This window comes from Homalodisca vitripennis, chromosome X (assembly GCF_021130785.1).
Source record: "Homalodisca vitripennis isolate AUS2020 chromosome X, UT_GWSS_2.1, whole genome shotgun sequence".
Lineage (NCBI taxonomy): Eukaryota > Metazoa > Arthropoda > Insecta > Hemiptera > Cicadellidae > Homalodisca > Homalodisca vitripennis.
Window position 1 is genome coordinate 68446642 of NC_060215.1, and position 23256 is coordinate 68469897.

General features: G+C 31.1%; 1 protein-coding gene across 5 annotated transcripts in view; it reads left to right on the forward strand.

Moving 5' to 3' along the window:
* LOC124369138 (activin receptor type-2A-like) overlaps nucleotides 1–21433 on the forward strand; it is a 64475-nt gene extending 43042 nt beyond the window's left edge. For all 5 annotated transcript variants that reach the window (XM_046826914.1, XM_046826912.1, XM_046826913.1 and 2 more), the window contains exons 10-14: nucleotides 667–862; nucleotides 3945–4151; nucleotides 11497–11607; nucleotides 14712–14807; nucleotides 19699–21433. In XM_046826914.1, the coding sequence (XP_046682870.1) occupies nucleotides 667–862; nucleotides 3945–4151; nucleotides 11497–11607; nucleotides 14712–14807; nucleotides 19699–20636 (1548 nt within the window). In that variant the 3' untranslated portion in view covers nucleotides 20637–21433. The remainder of the gene's footprint in view (nucleotides 1–666; nucleotides 863–3944; nucleotides 4152–11496; nucleotides 11608–14711; nucleotides 14808–19698) is intronic.
* The last annotated feature ends 1823 nt before the right edge of the window (nucleotides 21434–23256 follow it).

Genomic DNA, 23256 nt, shown 5'->3' on the forward strand with positions numbered 1-23256 from the left:
GGTATTACTGTTTGATAAGGGTCAGGGGTCAAATAGTGTCATGCACTTCCACTTGTCAGTTCAAGTCCGAACTGTGCAAGCTCAATGTAAATTTTATATTACTGTGTCACAAATTCAGTATTAAAGTGATGAGTGTAACCATCATTCTTTTATTTCTACTCAAATAGTGTAAATACTGAAAAAATTTATAGTGGTTTAGTACATTCTGGTAAAACACACCTAGGTCACCATACAGATTAAATATTTTCCCTATAAATGTTTATTTTAAATTAGTATGAGAATAAAAGAAAAGTGTTTTTATCACTGTAAAAGTATTTTTATGAAATTGTTCACTGTTTAAACATTTAAGTACAAAGTTAACAAGTTAATAGTTTGTTGTCTAGTTATATCTGTAATGAAAAAAGAAATTATCAAAGAACCGTATGGAACTTAGTTTCAATACTTAGTATGTTCAGAATAACTTAAATCTTCAGTCTGTATTAAACTTATAGACACCATTTGGGATTTTTAACTAGAAAAACACTTACAACCCCAGTATTACTACATATACACCAGCCCACCATAAACTTTTGTTTTCTATCATTAAATCAAATGGTATGGAAGTTTCATAACAACATGGAACTATTTTATTTAGTAAATTTGATGATTGTTATTGTGAACTAACAGGTTGGCACTCTGCGGTACATGGCTCCAGAAGTACTGGAAGGTGCTGTCAACCTGCGAGACTGTGAGTCATCTCTGAAGCAGATAGATGTGTATGCCCTGGGTCTTGTGTTGTGGGAATTGGCTAGCCGATGCTCTGACCTATACCAGACAAGCATTGAAATTCCTCCCTACAGGATGCCATTTGAAGCTGAAATAGGTTTGTTTGAATAAGATTAAGTTTTAGTATGTTTCCTTTAGATTGAATATTAACAATAACCTCGTTTTGCCATTCTAGCTGTAGTGTTTGAGTGTATGTCATACACATATCCAAGCGCTTTAACTCGTATTTTTATTTTTTATTTTCATGAAATCATAATCTGCATTAGTGTAGTATTTATGCTAGGTGATAAATATAGTTTATCCTCAATTCTTTAATGTTGGTGTGGGTCATAAAAATGTGTTCAAAGTATATTGTGAAACCACTCACCAAATTAGTCAATCTATCTATTCTTCAAACAAGGATCTGCTAAAGCTGTAACAGTCTATCCTATTTTTAAAAGAGGTAAGAGTTTTAAATCTTTGTTCTATAATCCTTGTTTGTTTTAAGCAAAATATTTAAAACGCTTTTTTTACTAGAATGCTTAGTTTTTTGGACAGATACAACCAGGTTGGTTTTTGAATAGAGCAAATCGATAATTTACACAGTAGTGAAATCTGCCTATATGGTTGTAGAGGGAATAAAGCATCAGAATCACACATCAAGTGATGACCTTGACCTGTCGAAAGGTTTTGATATGTTGACGAAAACACTTTTCTTGACAGATTAGAATTTTTTAGCTACCGAGGTGTGCTGCTTTCATGGCTTAGTTCACTTCTAAGCCATAGAACTCAAATCGTCCAAATTTCAAATCAACACTCCAAACCTACTGAACTAAGATACAAAATCCCTCAAGCTCAATACTTATTCCAATTTTTGTTCTAATTTATGTCAACAACATTGATTCATCACTACTTGTGCAGAGTGCTGATTACACAACTCTCTGTTTCAGAGGAAGCTCAAAACAAAAGTTTGGAACTACAAATGTTACTTGATCTTAACAATTGTGACCAGTATTTTTAATAGCCTCAATCCTCAGATGAACTCATCAAATTCCACTTTGATAGTGGTCCTACTGTTATGTTGACAAATTCAATATTAGAGGAAGTTACTCTTCAAAGTTTCTTGGAACACGCCTTGATCAAGAGTTGATATGGAATAATCACATTGATCATATGTGCGCGTAAATTTTCTCATTAATTTGTCTTGAATTCTGTGCCAAAATACTGACCAGATAAGTTATTGATTAAGGTGTACTTCGAGTTAATTCATCCTCGTCTTTCCTGTGGTTTGATTTAATGGGGAGCCTGTCCAAAAAACTATTTTTGAGAGTATTGAAATTACTAAAAAAGGTAATTCACATTATTGCAAAATTGGATTTCAGAGTTTTGCAGGCCAATTTTCATAAATTAACAGCTGTAACTATGTCATGTCATAAACAAAATTATTTTGTATGTCTAAATGTGCCTAAACCAGAGTCTGATACACACTATCACACCAACTGTGATAGCATCCTTATGCATAAAAATGTGATTCATGAACATTAGTTTTGACAGATAAAAAACAGCACATTCTTTTTATATACAGATTGCCAAATTGAATTAAAAAATTGTTTTAATTAGAAAACGTCCAAGATCTTGAAAGCTAATTTGAAACGCTTCATGGCATATGTTTTTATAGTGTTGACGAATTTCTGGAGTTTAATGGGGAGACCACCCAGTGAGAAAACAGACTTCAGCACTAGATATGGGTTGTAATTGGTGAAGGATGACTGTAGTAACAGAGTGTGAGGGATTATAGTGTGAATATAGTCTCAATATGGCATGCATCTAATTTCAGAATGTAAAATTTACATTTGTTTTACAATGTAAATTGTTCACAGCAAATACACTTTTTGATTTGAGATATTGTTCAGGAAAACTCTTATTTAAAATTGTTTTTAATTTAAAAACACAATACAATTAAAGTTCCAATTACTTATTTATGCATTGTTACAAAAGGGATGTAGGTATAATTTTGTAAGTACCAAAGTTTAAACTTTTTATACTTTTGTACTAATATTAGTGTTAAAGATGGCATGACTTAAAATTGCATTCAACAAAGCAAGAAAATAAAAAAGCAAAACAAAAAAATTCAAATACAAAAGAAAATTACAAATACAAAACACACACACACACACACACACACACGCGCACAAATAACCATGAAATGTAGAAATCTATGTATAAAAAGTATCATAGAAATTAAAAAAACCTATTCAAGGTGTCGGATAAAATGTTACCAAAACCTGAAATAATATCAGTAGTTATTAATTAAACGTTCCTAATAATAATAATTATATCATGCTAATGATGTACACTTATGGTTTACCACAGTGGCTGTATGCAGACTGTACGTGTGCATTGCAATTAAATTATGTTTTTTCATTAACTTTTAAATAAATTTTACAATAGGTAATTATATTATATGATATCTGGATCACCTGTCACCACACGCATATTAGTAGAGGTTATACTATATTGAGAACATAACTGACTTTCCCTTTTTCTATGAAGGTGGTGATAGAGCATACACCATTGCTGGTTATTCTCACTACTTTCATAAAAATATTAGAGAAGTTAGTAATTACGTTTTGCAGTCTCAAAATTACTTTAGAAATGTGATTGCTGTGTGTATGTAAATCACGCCACAAATGAATATGGACAGCCGATGGTCTCAGACATCAGACTCTGGAGTTAAATTAAAGGTAGCGAATTTAAATTCTTTGTCTGTAACCTAGCAATTTTTATCAGTATCATCAACCTTACTCTTCTCCTTGTTCTATTTGATAAGATCTTCGTATAAGCCCATGGCTCATGAGGACGAGCAGAATAAGGCTTAAAGGAGGATCGGCCCTCCTTTTATAAAAAAATATAATTTATTCAAATTAAAGTAGATCAGGAACTAATAGTAGTTTCATATAAAACAAAATACTGATATTGATGCACCAGTTACATAGTAAATTGTATTAAAAATTAGGGTAAGGAAGCCTTGTCTACAGATATAAGTGGATTTGGGTGGATGAGTTAGAAACATAGTATGAGACAAAAATTTCTTGAAAGACAAAAACCCTTTTTATTCATCTGAGAATATGTGTGCTAAATAAATAAACTCAATGTCTCTTATTAATTATATATATTTAAAACAGAATTGTATCCAATAGGTCAACACCCAACTTTTGAGCAAATGCAAGTACTAGTGACTCGCAAGAAGGCGCGTCCGCTGTTCCCAGAGACCTGGCAGGATTGGCCTGCCACGCGGCTAGTGCGTGAAACAATTGATGATTGTTGGGACCAGGATGCAGAGGCTCGGCTCACGGCACTTTGTGTGGAAGAGAGGCTAGTTGAGCTTTCCACACTCAACTGTAAAGGTAAAGACTTTACCTTTTATGTTTTGTCGCAACTCTGATTTTATCACCAACTATTTCCAGCAACATTTAACTATGTTGGGAAGCTATTGAAAAGTTTTTTTTGTTAATGAGTTCTTCGTCTGATGAGCAACTAAGGATTTCTATAAATATGTATGCATTTTAATTACAGTAAAACTAAAACATCAAATTGGATAAATTTTTATTGTAGATGGTTGGGTTTGTTTGTGCGTTGCAGTAACTTAATACAGGGTGATTCTATAACAGGCTTCCAACTTTGGGAAATAGTTAAACACATTTAACCCTTTAAATGCCAAGCACTTTGAGGAAGTAGGGCTGTCAGTGCCAAGCATTTATGACAGGTCACCTCTCTCAGTGCCAAGCACTCGTCTGGTGTTTGTGTAGTGTTCCACCCTATAATGCATAACGTTTTAAAACATAAATATAATGAGATAATTTTCATTTTATTATGTAGGGATAAAATTAGGCTATAACCTATAATATTTAATTTAATTATAAAACCAACTAAAAGTTTTATGCAACAAATAATAGAGAAATGTAATTATTAATATTTCAAATCTTTGAAATATAAAAGTTGTAATTTTATGGTCTTAATTTATTTGAATGCACATTTTTTATTGTTCTTTACGCACATAGAAACAAACCTACTTAGTCTCAAAAAAGTATCTGTATAACTGAGTTTTGATTTTTTTTAATATTTGGGTGTAGTGTTACACAAAATGATTCACAACTTAAAAAAAAAATAAATATAATGATTATATAACGACTTGGATTGTAGATATTAATATTCAGACATCCAAGATGATATAAAATATTTTTTGATTAGTAAGCTCCGAGTGAATATTCAGTAAAATTTATTACTAGATTTTTAAACTATTAAATATTATCTGGTTTGTCTTAAATAAAAATCACAGTTCTAAATTAAAATAATAGATTTATTTTAAACTGGCAAATTAATAAGTTCAATGTTTCAGAATTTTCATCACTCTATTTTCCACAAAGAATTGACAAACCGTTTAGTAAATTTAAAAGGTCCTTTGGCAAGAAATAAAAATATTAATCAAATATATCACACTAAAAATCAGAGCTCTCTTCTAATATAAAATAATAAAGTTTTCAAATAAAAATCAAATACCACTTGAAAATAACTAAAATAAAAATGTTCACTTCTAAGTTCACTCAAAATTCAAAATAAAAAATCAAACTTCTCTTTCCACTAGTTGTACCTTACCTTTCAAGTCTTTGCAATTCAGATACAATTCTCTCAAACAATAATTAATGTTCAATTAATTACCAATTAATAATTCACCATAAAACAGTTCCAATTAAATATTAACAAATTACTTAATTTCCAAATCTCAACTAAAGTTATTAACAAAGTTCAATTTTAATTCACTTTTATTTCAATTTATGTTTTGTTGTCTTGCAAGTTTGAACCAAATGTAACGTGTATGATTCTATTGTGCTCTATTGTTCATTGAGAATCAGTTATTCAGATTGCTCTGTAGTTTCTATGAATTTAATTTTTCCTCAAAATCCTTCGTGGAAAAAAAATTTAGAAACACGGCGCACTGTAATCAACTTAAATTCACGATAAATTACCAAAAAAAGGGCAAAAATTATAAACTGGCGGTTATATACTTCCCCTTCCCACCAATTCTGATGGACATCTGCGGTGTTCTCTCATTGGCCCACCCGTATCCAACTAGGAGAACAATAGCTTTCTCAGATCTAACGTAACTGCACAACAAGACAAGTTCTGATCAATTCAAGGCAGTGAACCGCCTTCCTAATAATTTAAAACTACCAGTACTAACTTGACAAAGGATTACATATTCGTTTTTATCCTAACTTCTCACAATCTAATTTATCATTAAATCTCAATATTTCTTTCCCAAAATTTTCATTCAATTTAAGTTTTAATTAAAAAAATTATCCAATGTAGCTTTAAAAACGCTACATTACTCCCCCTCCTTTACTTCTTAATACGGCCTAGCAGTTGATAACAAAATTTAACACCAATTAGCAATTCAAAATGTTTTTAAAACGTACATCATTTAGTTACCCACCAATGTTTTTGGAACAGACAGAACAGTTAAACAAATAATAGTTGACCCGCTATAAAAGTAATGAAGGTCAATAGCTCGAGATAGTGAAGCCTAATACCCTCACATTCTAATTTTACTATATCTACAGCAGGTCAGTCGTTCCCAGTCCAAGATATTTTGTCCCTTCCGGTCTCCTCCTGTCGACGTCTATCTTTGTATGTCCTGTCGCCCTCAGTTACTTCAGTCAGTTCGTGAGCGTCTACACAGCCGTGTCGTACCCTGAGTCCGTAGCTTTTGGATCTGCCGCGGGATGTCACCAGTGTTAGTGAGTGTTGTTCCGCATCTGACCTCCACCGCATTTCACATATAAACAGAACATTCTCTCTTACTATGACATAAGTCCCCTTTGTTTCCATTTATGTCAGAATTTCAGAGCTTGTCTCGTTTCGTTTTCAAAAAATTTTAATTTTTATCCAACTTGAAGATTGCTCATTCTTTCCTTCATAAACTTTATTAAACTATTTAAGACCCTTTATTTTATTACTAACAAGTTATTTACATTGGATAACAGGGGGGGGGATTGACATAAATTTCTCTCTCTCATTCATTCACAATAAACAAATAAAAACATGAAATTGGACACACAAGAAGGAATGTTAGTACATCAATAATATAATGTCTTTATACTAATATCAGACAGTATAATGGTTGTAGACACTATTATTAAATACTACATTTCTAAATTTTATAAGCCAATGTAGCTTTAAAAACGCTACAGATTTTTTTTAATTATATAGTTTTTACCAGCTGTAACAAATCAAATAAAGATAGATAACTTATTTTCTTTTTTTATTATGTATAAAATGAGACCAAGTACAATGCCAAAATGTTAAATTTTAGTGTAAGAGTAATAAATATTCAAAAAACCGATCTAGTCGGACCTCAGCACTTTTTAGAAACACCTGCGGCCCAATCTTTTCGGCTCTAGGGACTCAAAGGATGAATGTTGGAAAAAGTACCTACGAATGAATGTCCTAAAATACTTAGTTTTCTGTCTTATCTGTCTATTGCGTTTTTACATAATAGTGTTTTCCTAATTATCTGTTACAAATATAGACCAAAAGATAAAACAATGAATAAATGCTGTACTTCTTATTACTGAAAAAAAAAACAATGAAATCTTTATCTCAGCAAAGTCCAAAAGGGCAGTTTGTTACAAAATTTAATATTAAAAAAACATAGTTTTTTAAGCCTTTTAAAGTTGCATGTGAAATTATTACTTACAAAATGTAAATCACTTAAAAATAGGTCACCATGGCACTAAAATAAAGATATATTCTAACATGTTTAATGCTAAAGTAAATGTTTATCTTTCTTATGAATTTGCATAATTTTCTATGCATAAAAAAACATAATATATCCAAGCAATTTGAAACCAAAGTTAATTGAGATTTTGACACTGATTGTAAAAAAATTGGTATTGGTTGAAAACAAGTAGCTATAGATGTTTTTCCAGATAATTTGCTTCCCTACAATTAATGTCTTGTGTATAGTTAAGACAAAAGTGAAATATAATGTAATGATTTGTTTAATCTAGAAGAACTGGAACTGTACACAAATAAAAAAAATTCAACATTTTAAGTGTCTTTAAGAATATCCCAAATATGGTGCTCAATTTTAGAAAATTATTAAGTTGTAATAAATCTGATAATTGGATATACTATATGTAACTGGCAGAAGCATATTTACATAACTTGAATTTTTTAATGATAAAAAATAGCTTTTTCTTAAACATGACAGTTTTTTTTTTTTAACAAAATGTTGTTTTTGTTGTTGATATTATAAGAACTTCATGTGTTATACTTTTCATCTTACGTCAACTTTGCTTTTACTTATGATAGAAAACTAAGCATTTTAGGATACTTATTCTTAGGAAATGTTTTCTTTATTTTAATGTGTTAAACTATTTCTCTAGGTTTGTTGGTATATTTTAAAAGCGCCCTGTGTTATTATGTAATGTACAGGGTGTATCAAAAAGAATCATCCGATTTAATAAAACTATAACTATTCTGTTTGTTGAGATAAGTGTGCCAACAACGTACTGTTGAAAAGAGTATCTTTTAAAGTTTTACATGGTTCCCGCTAGATAGCAGCAGCACGTTTGAGTGAACGCCTACTTCATTTCTAGTGAAAATGGTGTCTGCGTTTTGTGTTCTACGTTTTTCGCTGTGTGAGTCTGTAATAACTGTTCAGCGTGACTTTCTTAATAAGTATGGTGTTGATCCTCCTACATCACAGAGCATTAGATGTAGGAGGATGAGCAACAATGGATGAGCTGAGGAATCGCATTACAACAGCAGTGGAATCAGTAACTCAGGACATGCTCGCTGCAGTGTGGGATGAATTTGAATACCTCATAGACATTTACTGTGTAGCTAAAGGTGGACATATTGAACACCTTTGTAAAGGTATGAAACAAAAATTTTTTGAGTTTCCCTTTCAGTCAAAAAATTAGTAATTGTATATGTTTACTACTGTTCGAAATATAGACATGCCAAATCGGATGATTCTTTTTGATACACCCTGTATTATATCACATAAATGTTGTGTAGTGTTGTTTCGCATTATAAAACAAAAGTTACAACACATTTTTGAGATTTATTTTTGAATAATGTAGGAGAATTATTTCATGTCAAAACAACATATGTAATAATCCTAGCAGTGTGTGAAGCGCACCTGAGATACCTTTTAGGGTTTTTTGAAAAAAGTACTATTTATTGGCTATATATATATATATATATATGTATATCAATAATATTTATACCTATATATTTAGGAAGTACTAAAGTATAGATTTATATATATATATATATATATATATATATATATATATATATATACCTATAATATATATATATATATATATATATATATTTATTATAGGTCTTTGTCTGTAATCTAACGAGTTTGTTAGCCACTTTATAAAAATATAATTTCTGAAGTTCGCACCAGCTGTCTGAAGAATGTACCAAATACGTCAGCACTGTTACTGCCATTTCATTCCATGTTCTACTTTGTTTACAATAAACATACTTCCAAATCCTTAATTGAGCCTGGTAAATTGTATAAAATACATTGTTCGAGAAAACATAATAAACTCCTTTATAATTTGATGGAGCAAAATAAGAAAAAAAAATCTCCTTGAAGATAAAGAGCTAATGCATCAAAAGAATTGTCAAGAATGTATTTTGTGCTGATGGGTTGGCAGCAGTTTTAAAATGAAGTTGGAGGTAATTGCTTTCTCTCACAACCGGTGTCCAATCAGTTTGCCAATTGGTAATGCAAGTTATAACCTTTATGAAGTGCAGTAACTTTTTTTAGATAATACACTATGAAGGATTACTTTGAGTAGTATTATGGAGTGTTTGATATAAAATAATGAAAGTGGCTTGTTTTAGTGTTAAAACTATTATTTACATGTATAGCAAACTTTGTATTTCTTTGTGGGCTCTAGGCCTGTCTTTCCCAAAATGGAATATTCATTTGCTGTATTTAAATGAAAACGTAATTTCATAATGATTTGTTTATTTCTTATAAATTTCTTATATTTTATGCTTTTTCAAAATTATTCGTAGAATAGCAAATGTCTAACCTAGACTATTGTACACGGAAGTTTTTAGACTAGATAAATATTCTTTTTGCTATAAATATTTATGAATATCAAATAAGTCTACACGTTTTTTACAATTTAATTTTACAGTTAGTTTTTTTAAATATTCCTAGAATAGCAAAGGTCTTTATTTCATTAGTCATAAACTGCTTTTTAACTTTCTAAAAAAGACTATGTTTAAGTTTCATTTTAAATTTTATATATATATTTATTTATTTTTAGCTGTATCACAATACATTTTTATATGTATTTTATTCACAAACAAAAACAGAACAAAATATGCTATAGAAAAAATTAACAACATTTTTATAATATATTTTTACAAAAACTATGCTATATTTTTAGCAAAAGTATGTCTACGAGCAGCCCGTTACATATTGTGTTATATTCAATTTATTACTCACAGTATTTTGATTTTATGCTTATTTTCCATTACCTAATTAGTTTTCTATGTGGAGTATATTTCCGATAACAATACAAAAATTCAGTATAAGGCCTAATATTGAGACTAAGAAAATCACCTGATAATACATTTTTGTTTCTACTGTTTCAAAAATAAAGTTGTTTAAAGTTTCAAAATATTGCTATAAAGACACGAACAGACATTTATGAATTTGCTCTAGGAGTTGTCTCATCATTGGTAAAGAGGTGGGAGAGGTATCATTTCGTACCAATTATATTTCCAGTTATATAACACAAACTGGGTTAAAATGAAAATTTTTGTTAAAATACACATAACAAATTTGATTAAATATCTTTTAAGTACATAATTTAAAATTTTCAAAAATGTTCTTTGAATTTATTGAACTAAAGTAGTTTGTTTTGATGAATAATAATACTTATCTTTTAAAAAAATGTTTTTTGATTTAAGTTTTACTAAAAGGAACATAATTTTAAGTATGTTATTTAAAATATTGCAATAAAAGGTTATTTTTTTGTAAATTTACTGGCCAAGTATAAAAAGGAATGATAATAGATTCATTCTCAAATAAAAGCTTCTATGATGCTTGTTTTTTATAATCGTAATTATTCTTTATATACATAAAAAACCAACAACACAATGGGTACTAAAGATAAAAACAGCAGCATTATTTAAAATATTATTTAACAATGCCCCGAGAAAGAATTAAGTATGAAGCTGTAAGTAGATTTTCCATAAATATAGTTTATTTACAAATTAAATTAATAAATGTCTTTTGAGTTTGGCTTCTATCACTTTCAGCAATAGTGTTTATTCTCTCAGCCAGAATACTCTGATTTACTTTTGTGGCAGTACCCACAACCTACAACCACAGGATATCCGCATATCAGGATAGGTGAACGAACAATCTAGCTGGTCCATATGGATGAAGAAAACTTTTGAAACAACAAACACATAATTAAAATTTGGTATTATTCTTAGTCGAAGTACTCACTATAGGTATTCCAAATTTTAGCAAAATCTAAAATTGTGAGGTGAATTGAGTGTGAAGAGTTGATATGGAATGGCTCAGGAAGGGATTTTGGCAGAACCTTTACATGAAACAGGTACTAGTTATATGCAAGTAGACTATCTAGTATGTTGTAAGAGGTGAATTAGTAGTATAATTTATTGTTTTTTTATACTAAGGTACCAGCCATATGGGTGTTAGCCCCACAGTCAATCAGACGCAAAGCCTCATCTTGCAGCCTTACTACAACAATAATAATAACAATCTCAACGAATCCACTGAAGATACAGGTAAAAAATACAACATTATCTGCTTTTCACTTTTATTCTTTCACTTTTTTAAAATAAAAAATTATCAGTACTTGGAATGTGTGAATTGTGAAACTTAAAGTAGAATCAGTATATATTGAATAGTGCATATTCACGTTAAACATAGAATACTTTTTAAAATATGAATATAAAAAAAAATACTTAATCATATAACTGAGGATAATTAAATAGTGAAAAAATTGCATGGTTGTTAATTTTGGATACTGTAAGTCAAGAGCAAATAAATTATTCAATAAGTTAAAATGGTGCGAAAAGTGGTGTGCCGAATTGACACAACATAGAATATTTTTTCTTTTGTGACTTATAATCATAAATATTTAGAATTTGTATTACAAGTCCATTGTTGCTTTGTCATGTCGCAAGTCACGTTGCTTTCTTTGTTTTTCACCTGGCTAGGCTATAGTATTGTTTATAAAATCTAATTATGGACTCAAATAATATTTAACGTTGTATGAATAGTATTGATGCTGAGGTATTCAGTGTTAACTTTTACTGTGTTTTATATTCTTATATACTCTACACAACTACAGCTGCAAATTTAGTTTGTATTTTAATTCATTGTATGAGTATGATACAGATCATAAAGTTATTAAGAAATGCATTCATGAATAGTAAAAGACACAACTTTGTTATGAAGTTAAAAATTTTAGTTTTAATCATAATTCGGGATAAAAATTATGCTAGAGCAATAAATGCCTTTATTGTCTTTTACATTTTTAGAACAAAATAATTTATTTAGTTCTACTCAATTACAGAAAAGGTCTGAATAACGATTTTAAACTCAGATCTGTTAATAAATCATAATTCGTTGCAAAATGTTAGGTGCTAATTCACCACCATTCATTTTAATTTAACTTAATTTCATTACAGTGAAGTTTTAGGGTTTAATTTGCATGGTATTAGGTTTTGAAATTTGATGAAACCAGTTGTTTTGTCAAAGGAAGTATGTTATTCTAAGCTTTATTAATTCTCATCATCATCATCGTCAGACGTTTCCGTTCTCACGGGTCGTCGTACACAGCCTCCTCCACTTTAGTCTATCGTTCCAGGTCTCCTCTTCATCCACCTGTATTTTCTGTAGTCCCCTTCTCTCTATGTCTTTCCACACTTGGTCCTCCCATCTTCCTCTCGGTCTTCCTCTTGGTCTTCTTCCTCCTTCCTCCTTCTCCAGTGCTATTCTAGGCATTCTATTATCTCCCATCCTCTTCACATGCCCCATCCACTGTATTCTTCTTCCTTCCATTGTCTCTTGCAGTGAAACTACCTTCAATCTTTCTCTAGTTATTTCGTTCCTTATTCTATCTCTTCTTGTAGTCTTCTCTATCCCTCTTAAAAATCTCATTTCTGCAGCTTGCAATCTGCTTAAATCATTTTTAGTCCACGTCCACGTCTCTGCTCCATATAATAAAATTGGTTGGAAATAAGATTTATACATCAATACTTTTGATTCTTTCCCAATGTTCCAACTCCACACAATCTTCTTTACCATATTGAAAAACTTTCCACTCTTCCATATTCTGTTTCCTATCTCTTCTCTTATTGTGCCCCTATCTGTTATGATACTTCCTAAATAACAGAATTCCTTCACCTTTTCAAGTCTTTTTCCTTCAACTAACACGTCTTTGTTATTTCCATCCCTTCTCTCTACTTTCATTACTTTACATTTTTGTATGTTCATCTCTAAACCATATTTCTTCGCCACTTTTGCCCATTTGTTTAACTCTCGTTCTAACTCTTCTTCCCTATTTTCCCATATCATTATGTCATCCGCATATGCTATTGTCTTAAGTTCGTCTGCTCCTCTGTTTCCTTGTACTTCTAGAATAATTTCATCCATTATAATATTGAAAAGGAAAGGTGACAATATGCTTCCCTGCCTTACTCCTCTCTCTGTTTTAAAAGTATCTGTATATTTTTCTTCAATTCTTACCCTGTTTTTACATATGCCGTACAGGTTCTTTATTCTTTCTACTATTCCCTCACGCAATCCTATTATTTCGCAATCCTATTTATTAATTCTATTCCATGTAAATCTGTGCATAGAGTTTATCAAGTGCAAAATAGGTAAATTTATTACTGAACAGAGAGATGGTTTTCATAAAGCATACAAGAGCAAGTCCTAAACTATAATTACCCCTGGTTCAGTATTACATTGCTTTTAAAGGCACCCCAACCACATGATCACCAACAGCAGAAACGTTTCCTCCCTTGCCAGAATCAACAATGTAACCGTTTGTTGGGTTCCTGGTCATGAGGGGATTCTTGGGAACGAAAGAGCTGATGCTCTGGCCAACCAGGGCTCAGCAACAATTATGACGGGCCCTCAACCGTTCTGCGGTGTTCCAAGGTGTGAATCCTCTAGGGTTGTCTCGAAATGGATTCGCGCGGAGCATGGGAGAAGGTGGAGGTTGCATCCGGGTTTGAGAGTGAGTAGAATGGTATTACAGTCACCTTCCTCCAAGGTGGCTTCGGACCTTCTCTCATTAAACAGATCAATGTCTTCTATGGTCATTGGTCTCATTACGGGGCATGGTCACCTGAGGAAGCATCTACACAGAGTTGGCATCCTTCAGGAGGATCCGCTCTGTGGAAGGTGTAATCTTGATTGCCCTGCAATAGCAAGAGAGCGGTATGCCATCTTTGGTAGCTTGGACAGGTGTGGTGAATTTTCCCAGGAGGACTTGATAGGTTGTTTTCGGCGGTTTGTTGAACTGCTGAAGTTGTAGACTGGTGGGCCTCATGGTGTTTCCGGGGTGCACAAAAAGCCCTTGAGGCTTAAGTGCATGGCAGTAGGCCGCCCCAAGGAAAAAAAAAAAAAAAAGCTTATAACATTAAAAAATATTTTTGGACTATGATTAGTACCATTAGCTTGAGTTTGAAGCAAACTACAAATGTTTGGATTCTTTTACATACTTTGAATTTATGTGGAACCAACCTTTCTTTCAAATATTACTTTGAAATTATTTATTGTTTGTGTTAATTATTTCAGAGTATTGTTATTTCTTAATTAAGGTAGATCTTAATTTTTGTGTATGAGCGCTTGATAAACGTTTTGTATGTTTCAGGTGACAAGGAAGGCATGGATTCTAATTTATCAGAAGGCACAGTTGAAACTTTGCTTACACTGTCTCCATCAGAACCTTGTGTGGAAGCAATCACAAGTAAGGACAATTATATGGAATTAAGATAATCTATTTTGAGTGCATAGTATTATATTTTTATCTGATCTTATTCATTATTATTACGTTTCAAAATATAAGATACTGGATCTTAAAAGCCAGGTGATGATCTTAAGGTCTCTTAAGTACATCAATAATTGCTCCAATACGAGTATATCAATAAAAGCTTAAAAATCAGAGTTTAGGATCCTATATACAGTTAAAATAATGTAGCTTAAATCTATGAACAAGAATGTTAATGCCACATATATTAAATCAAAACTATATTTTAAAATTGAATGTAATTTTTTACATGTATTGATGACCCACCATATCAATTGAGGTTTCCTTAGTATCTAATTCATACCGGTACAAACACAGAGATATGGAAAACTACAATGACCATAACATTCAAAATTAACACATACACAGATATAACAGGATTTGTGTTAAAAGGAAATGCCCAAATAGTTTGCTTGGCTTTTTGTTTAATTGAGAAAATTATGTCAACAAATGAAAAGATGAGAATACATTGGAAACTCAAATGTGAGTAAATAACTGATAATTAGGACATTGGATCACTCATATAACAATAATAATCATTCATGACTCACACCATGAGATGTAACTTTCAATGACCCCCAGATACTTTACTTCTTTTTAGAATATGAGAGATCTACCAACAAGCCTAAGGTATTTGAAATTGTATAGGTTTCTTTCTTTGTTGGTGAATAGAATTCGATTTTCTCAAGATTGACTCTAACATCCCCCTTCTGCTATCACACAAAGGATTTGTAGGTTGTTCTAAGAATGTGTGATACAATTTCGGAGAACCACCCTTGAACAAAACAATCTTCATAGGTCTTGATATAGGGTCCCTGCATGAAACTTCATGAAAGAATCAATGAACAATGAGATATAAGAGGATTGGTGGTAAAAAAAAATTGTGTGGGCTGCTCCTTATCGTTGTAATTTGTGACCTTCATGGTTTTTGATAGCAGTGCAATAATGAATCGTTTGACAAGTTTTTAACATTTGTTTAAGCCTTTTAGTGCCAACATCCTGTTATCCGGAAGTATAAAAACATATGCATAAAGTGCCAATGTTCTGTTTACTGGACATTCTAAAAACTACGCCTAAAATTCCAACGCCCGGTTAATCGGACGTCACGCAAAAAATAATTAAAAATTCAAAAATAAACATTTGATTTACTTAAAAATATATAGTTTTACCTATAAACCATGATTACACACACACACACACACACACGCACGCACGCACACACGCACACACGCACGCACACACACACAAGTCTAAGAGACTGTCATTTACAATTAGATCAATTTAGCGTCAAGTTTGAGTCTATACTGATTCAAAACTACTTAGGGAAACTCATATAGCATACATTTGAGCCAAACTGTCTTAAGTTATATTTTTTTACTCAGAAGTTTAAAAAACTATCCATCAAATAACTATGTAAGATCTGCTTATTTTGCTTTCTTTCAAAGTATTAACACTTTCACTGCCACCTCCTAATTTTGACAACTTTCTTACACTGCCACTTGTTTTAATGATTTTTAAATACATTTTTAACCAATAATAAGAAAACCATATAACTCAGATTTGTTTAAAGCTGTGTTCTTCCTCTTTCTACACAATTGCTCACTTAAAAACATAATGTCTTTTGTAAAAAAAATTAAAAATTTTGACCAAAAACATCATTATATACTAGTCTGTAACATTCTCATTATTGTTTGCTGTATTCAGTATTTTAATTACTGTCATTGTAGCTACAAATGCTTAAATTTTTGTGTGTGTGGGCCTAACCCACTTGTTCCAGGGCCATAATCAAAATCTTCATCAAAGGCTGAAAATCAACAATAAACTGTAAAATTCTGCAATAAACCAATTATTTATAAAACTCAAGAATAAAAGTTTTTATTACTATTTTGCTTATTTGTTTTTTGAGTAAAAGAACAATGTCAACAAGTCCATCAGTATTAAAATCAGGATCATTATCTGTGTCACCTGGGAATAAATCATTACTTTCACTGTCACTTGAAAATCTGAGTAACTCTTCTAGCACTTGATTGTCTTCAATACTGTCACAATTGATTGTATTTACTCACAAAACAATTGTAAACTAAATAAAACTATAATAATGCAGACAATGAATTAGCAGAACGACAACAAACGGCCAACATGATGCGATAACGAGTTCGTAAACATACCACTTTTTTCCAATATTCCAGATGACAGACAAACACATTTCATAGATCATAACCCATAGAGTAAGAAATACAAACATGGAAATAGCGAATGACTATCAATGCCGAGGTTTAAATTTATTTTTATTACTGTAAAAGTCAGTTCCATCAAAAGACATTGTCGGCAGTCTATAGAATTCCATGCGCAACGTCAAATGATGTTTTCGGCATTATAGTGCTAATGGGATCATGAGGTTTTTAGATAGTCTGGTAAACTTCCTTGTTTATGGCTGATATTATGGATATATGATAGTCTGTTAGGGCTACATAAAAATCAGACTAGACTCCATTTGTTATGTGAACATCTGGTTAGCTCCTTTTGACATTTAAGCCCTTTAATCACCATTGAATAGCAGTCAAGTAGCATATGGTGAAGAGAAAATGCCCCTTGGTTAATATCAGCAAGAAAGTTCTTCCGCATACTCCAGGGTTAGTAGAAAATCAATTTAAAATAGTTAAAAAAAAGTAGATGTTGATCTTTTTGTAATGTCACAAATTAGATTCAACTCTGTTCTCCTGTCATAATAATCTGGAAAGTTTAAAGGCTACAATGGCTGCAGCTCATAGTAATTCTCAGAAATAGTTCACAACTAATAAACTTCTCTGCAATGAAAGTAAAACGCAAAACATATTACTTAGCCTTTCTCAAAACGGTCACCAATCTGTCAAATTACTAGGAATTTGTATTGACACGAAATTGAGTTGGAATGATTGTGTTAACGGATTAAGCAAACAACTTTAGAGAATTGCTTTTCTGTTTTGGAAATTAAGATCTATAATATCTACTGAGTACCTTAGGACAGCTTATTTTGGATTATTCCAATCACATATTGCTTACGGTTTGATATTATGGGGCCATTCTGTAGCATTCTCAGATCTTTTAATCATCCAAAAAAGGGTTATTAGAACCATTTGTCATGCTGCACAATAAGATCATTGCAAATGCCTATTTATACAATTACAAATACCTACCATAATTAATCTCTACATTTACCATATTATATTATACACTAAAGCAAACCTCAGAAACTTTTTCATTAGAAATCAATTTCATACACACAACACCAGAAATAAAAATAAGCTTGACATTCCTCAACATCGACTGATCAAATTTGGAACATCCCATATGGTAAATTGTGTAAGATTTTTTAACAAGCTTCCAGAAATTGCTTATGTTACTCCCATAACTAATTTAACCCTTTTACTGCCGGCCATTTTTTATTGTACCAGCCAAAATTGCCAAGGAGGAAAATCGCTGTCGTTCATTAATTTACAAAAAATGCTGTATCTTTTTTATTTTTCATTAGATTTGCATGAATTTTTATTTTACTTACTCGTATTTAAATGCTGTTTTTTTAAATAATAAAAAGACATTTTAATTTGAAACAAACTCATTATTTAATTTTAAAAATGATGTAAATAAAAAAATAAAAATTGTGTTTGGCATGTGATAATTTATTTTTTAAATTATACTAAAATTATGAGCATGATATCATTATAAACTAGAGCAATTGCTTAGAACATATACCAAATTTGAAGGTGTTACCTTGAAACATAGCTGCACTATGAGGATTTTCCCAAAACTCAACACTCCTCAAATTCTGGACATTGGATGTACACTGCGATGTTCCATACAAAAACACTTTTTCTTATACTTCTGTTCATTCATTAGTTTATAAAAAGCAATAACACACAAAAAAGTATACAAAACCTAAACCTGATTTCTACATATTTACAATATTTAAACGTGCCTGATGTAAGTTTTTAGCACCTGTGCTGTCCAAAGCAGGTGGCATGCACACCTCTTTTGCATGCCACACACAAATGGTCCTTGATTTTTTTCTTGACCCACCACTAGCTGTGCTTATTTTGCTACAAACAGAGCAGTTCCTTATTTTACTCATTTTATCCTTGATCAACAAAAGTAACACTTCAAAAAACTTTCGATAACATTGTAAACAACAATAACAAAGAACGAAGATTTCAGTAACATAACCCGATCAACTGGTTTTGACAGCTGTCTAGGTAGTTCGTCAATTCTAGTCAAAGACGACGAAAATAGAAATCCAAAGTTCTTCAAATGGCTTCTTTCATTATCCTTTGGTCCTAAACAACCAAAATACCGAATATTTCGGCATTTGAACATAACAGTAGCCAGTAACAATAAAAAATACAGACGTCCGACATATCGGACGTTGGCGTTTTCGGCAAAAAAGTAAAAGGGTTAAAAATAAATTATTTGTGGCTTTTAAATAATCCATTTCATTCAATTGACGAGTTTTTAAATATGGATGTCAATATTCATTTTTAAATCATTGGGTTTTAATTTTAAAATATATGTTTATTTTACAACTGTCAGGTAAATGTTTTTGAGTCTCTTAAATCTGTTTTGTGGTTTTCAATGATGGTTTGTTTCTATATTAGTATGTTTTATACTAAAAGTGTATTGACAACGCCTATTTCATTGTATATATGATCAACAACAATAAATATCTTATGTCTTATGTCTTACAAAGAACACATGATTATAACTTTGTTGGTCCTCCATCTCCCACCAATGTATAACACTCACCTTGTGCACTTATAATTCTGATAAATAATTAATAATAACTTTGTTTAAATTTCAGACTGTAAGAACTCCAATAGTCGAGTGCCGCAATTACAGACGGTGACTCTGCAGCCGTACCAGGGGAGGAACCCATGCTTTGAGCGTAATCTTATGTGGGATGCAAACTGCCAAAATGATTTGATTGACCGATCAATGAAACATCACATACATAACTACTCTGATAATCACAATCTTATCACTAATGATTACTTAAATCTTGTGCCACGTGTCAATACACCAATACCTTTTGTTCAGAATGCGGTATTTGAGAACAATATTCAGACAATCCCCAAACAACCGAATGTCCCTGGTAATGGTAGCTCTCACAAGCAGTTCGGAGGCATTTTGTCAAAACCCCTCAAAAAGCTACTAGATTCAAAAAAGAATCACTCAGATCTGTCCCCAAAATCAAATCTTCGTTCAAGAGTTTTAAAAGAGACTGAAGTAAGCTTAGGTGATCAAAAAACAATCACAGCGATATTAAGTAATGATAAGGAAAATACCAGTTTAGTTTTAGATTTGAAAAATGATATTAAGAGTAAAGATAAGGTTCAGGCGAGCAATATGAAAGTGATTATTTCTCCGTTTGAAGATTCTTCGGATAATAAATTAAAAAAGAAGTCTGCTGAGAGGCCTTCAAGTTTACCACTTGTGAATTCTAAAAATATAACTTCAGATAAAAAGACAAATTTGGATGATATTTTTACAGATGGTAACAAAGGTAAGTTAAAGGATTTAGCTTGTCGAATAAAGACTCCTGGTGATGTTCCACCGTCTGTTAGAAGAAAAAGGGGAAAAAGTGTGTTGGGAGAAACTAGATTTTCACTTTATGATGATCGAATGATGGAAGGTATGAGTCTGAATGAAACGGAAATGGAAGCAAACATGACCACACAGTCTTTCCCTTCAGGCATAGAACTTTCTGGTAGGCAAAGTAAATTAGATTCAAGTTTTTAAATTTGAAATAATTTCTATGTAAAGTCAGTGTGTACAATACTGAATTTAGAATATTACATTTAGTTGCTGCGTATTTTGCAGATGTTTTGATTAGACCTGTATTTTGTGCAGTACATTAATGTGTTACTGAAAGTGTAAGAACTGTCTAATATAGTCTTATTTTAGAAGAATCCCAATACTTTTCAGTGAAAAGTAAGGCTCTAATTAAGGCTTAAAACCATGATTGTCTTTTTTAAACCTTACGAGTTGTGCACAATTATATGGAATTGGCTCTACAAACAATTTATCTGTGTTTGTACAGGACGTAAAAACTGTTTGAAGTGCTTTCTTCTAGGATATTTAGGAAATGCATGTAGTGATTACATGTTCTTTTACTTTAAAAAATTGCCAGTTTGCATTTCTTTTCTGTGGGGTTAAATAATGTAAAATTTTTAAAACCAATAGTAATCTAAATGTTTCTGTATCTTGCCTTGCCACTATCCCTCCCTCATCCCTCCAACTCATAAACTCTCCTTACATGTATTTATTTAGCCAACACTATCATGATGCATCTGTAACAGTAAATGGACCTACTCGTAATGATTTTTCTTTTTTACTGTGTAAGACGTTCCATTTGTGTATTGTTTTTTAAAGTATATTAATGCAGTATAAACAATATGTAAAAAATACCAAAGTTTTCAAAATCTCTATGTTGGTTTTTTAATTTAAATATCATGGGGTTAAATGAATTCTATCTGTGTTTTTAAAGATACTTGTGTAATTATTACTTGTAGATGATTAAATTTTATACCAGTCTCTTAAGGTTTGAATTATTCACATTCCACTGTATGATCATTTCTTATTGAATCTGAAGAGCCGCCTTTATGAAATATTGAAAATTCTTTTTCATTGCTTAAATAACACGAATTTTATTTTTAATTCCTGTTAGTCAAAATAAAAATTAAAAAAAGTGAAAGTTCCATCTTTGCAGTTGAGACAATAACAAAATTGTCCATAGCATGTGTGGTATTACATCTGTATTGTTTAGTTTTAATTCGTTTTAAATTACAGCGGTTAATGTTTTTTACTTCTATTGCTGTTATGTAAATATGTATTTCAGTTCTTAGTACAGCGGCTATATGAAATTATAAAAGTTGTTTGGAGTTGCTCAAAATGTCTAAAAAGATTTCTAATTTTTATCTTTGTTATGTAATAGTCTAGATAAAATAATGCAGCATTTATAACAAATTTAAAAGTTGGAGGCCATGATTTGTGAAAATGCAAAATAATTGCATACATTTTGCCACGAGGGTGATAAGGCAAGACAGATCTACCTAAGAGGAATTACTATTTTAATTGTTCTGATGATTTCAGCTTAAGGCCCACTTATGACGTAAATTTTATACTTTTAGTTGTCATTAACTGGTTTTTAAAATAATTTCATAAGTATAAAATCAGCACAGATGTTTTAGATTTATGGCAATATTTAAAACATTCAGAGAACCTGTACAATACAAACATCATAAATCTTTGTTTATGGGGCCATTTTCAGTTCTTGATGAAAGGTAGAATAGAAGAAGAGGTTATGTACAAACACATCTTTCTCCTTCATACAATGTTTTCCTTGTTTATCTTGTCTTGGATTTGTATAAGTTTTCTACAATTACTTCATAATGGTCTGGTACTCTTATAAGAGTATTTCTGTACATCTCTTATCAACACCACTGTTTAGCTAAGACGTCTTTAGCTGTCAAAACAATGAGTACACTTCTGTTGAAGCTTTATAATAAAAGTGTAATGTTAAAGGATGAGAAACAACAGTTACAATTATTCTATAAAATGACATGTCATAAAGCCCACAGGACTCACAAAAACAATACCTCTGCTTATTGTTCTATTCTGTTGCAAAATCCTTGTGTGTGTACAACATTGAAGTGAAATGTATTTTTATGGTTTATAAGGGGATGTATATAACTTATGTTTCCATTTCTTCCTGTGTACTATACAATTATTTCTTGTGTATGTAATTCTGGGAAATATAAAATTATCATGATCAAACATTACTAAGGTCTTACCCAGTCCTTCAAGGTTTGTTTTACCAGATATAATTATAGAGAATTTAAACAGGACTACAGCTATATTTGATTATATAAATTTATTTCATAGAAAGGAGAAAGAGATTTTTTAATTTTGTGTAAGAGTACAGCACATTTACCATTAAATATTGTTATTGTGTGTTGAATCAGTAAAATAGTTTTAATGAAAGAATGTATAAATACAACTGTAGTAGTGTGAAAATAAAAACTATATTTTACAACAAGGAAAGTAACTTTAGTGTGTGCTGCTTTAATACACAATTAAATCTGCTGCTTTAAATTCCATCAATTTTTAAAATGTGAAAAGTTTCTGAAAACCTCAAATTTTTATTTTAAGTTATATTTTTTTGTGTTTAATGTATAAATATATTTGAATACAGCAAAGTTTTATTGGAATCATATTATTTATCAGTTATCACATTAAGATTATGTTTTAGTTTAAATTACTTTAAGTTTATTAGACTTATTTTTACTATTTATATTTAAATATAACAATATTATGTTTACTGGGCTACCATGTAAAATTAAGGGGAATAAAAAATCTG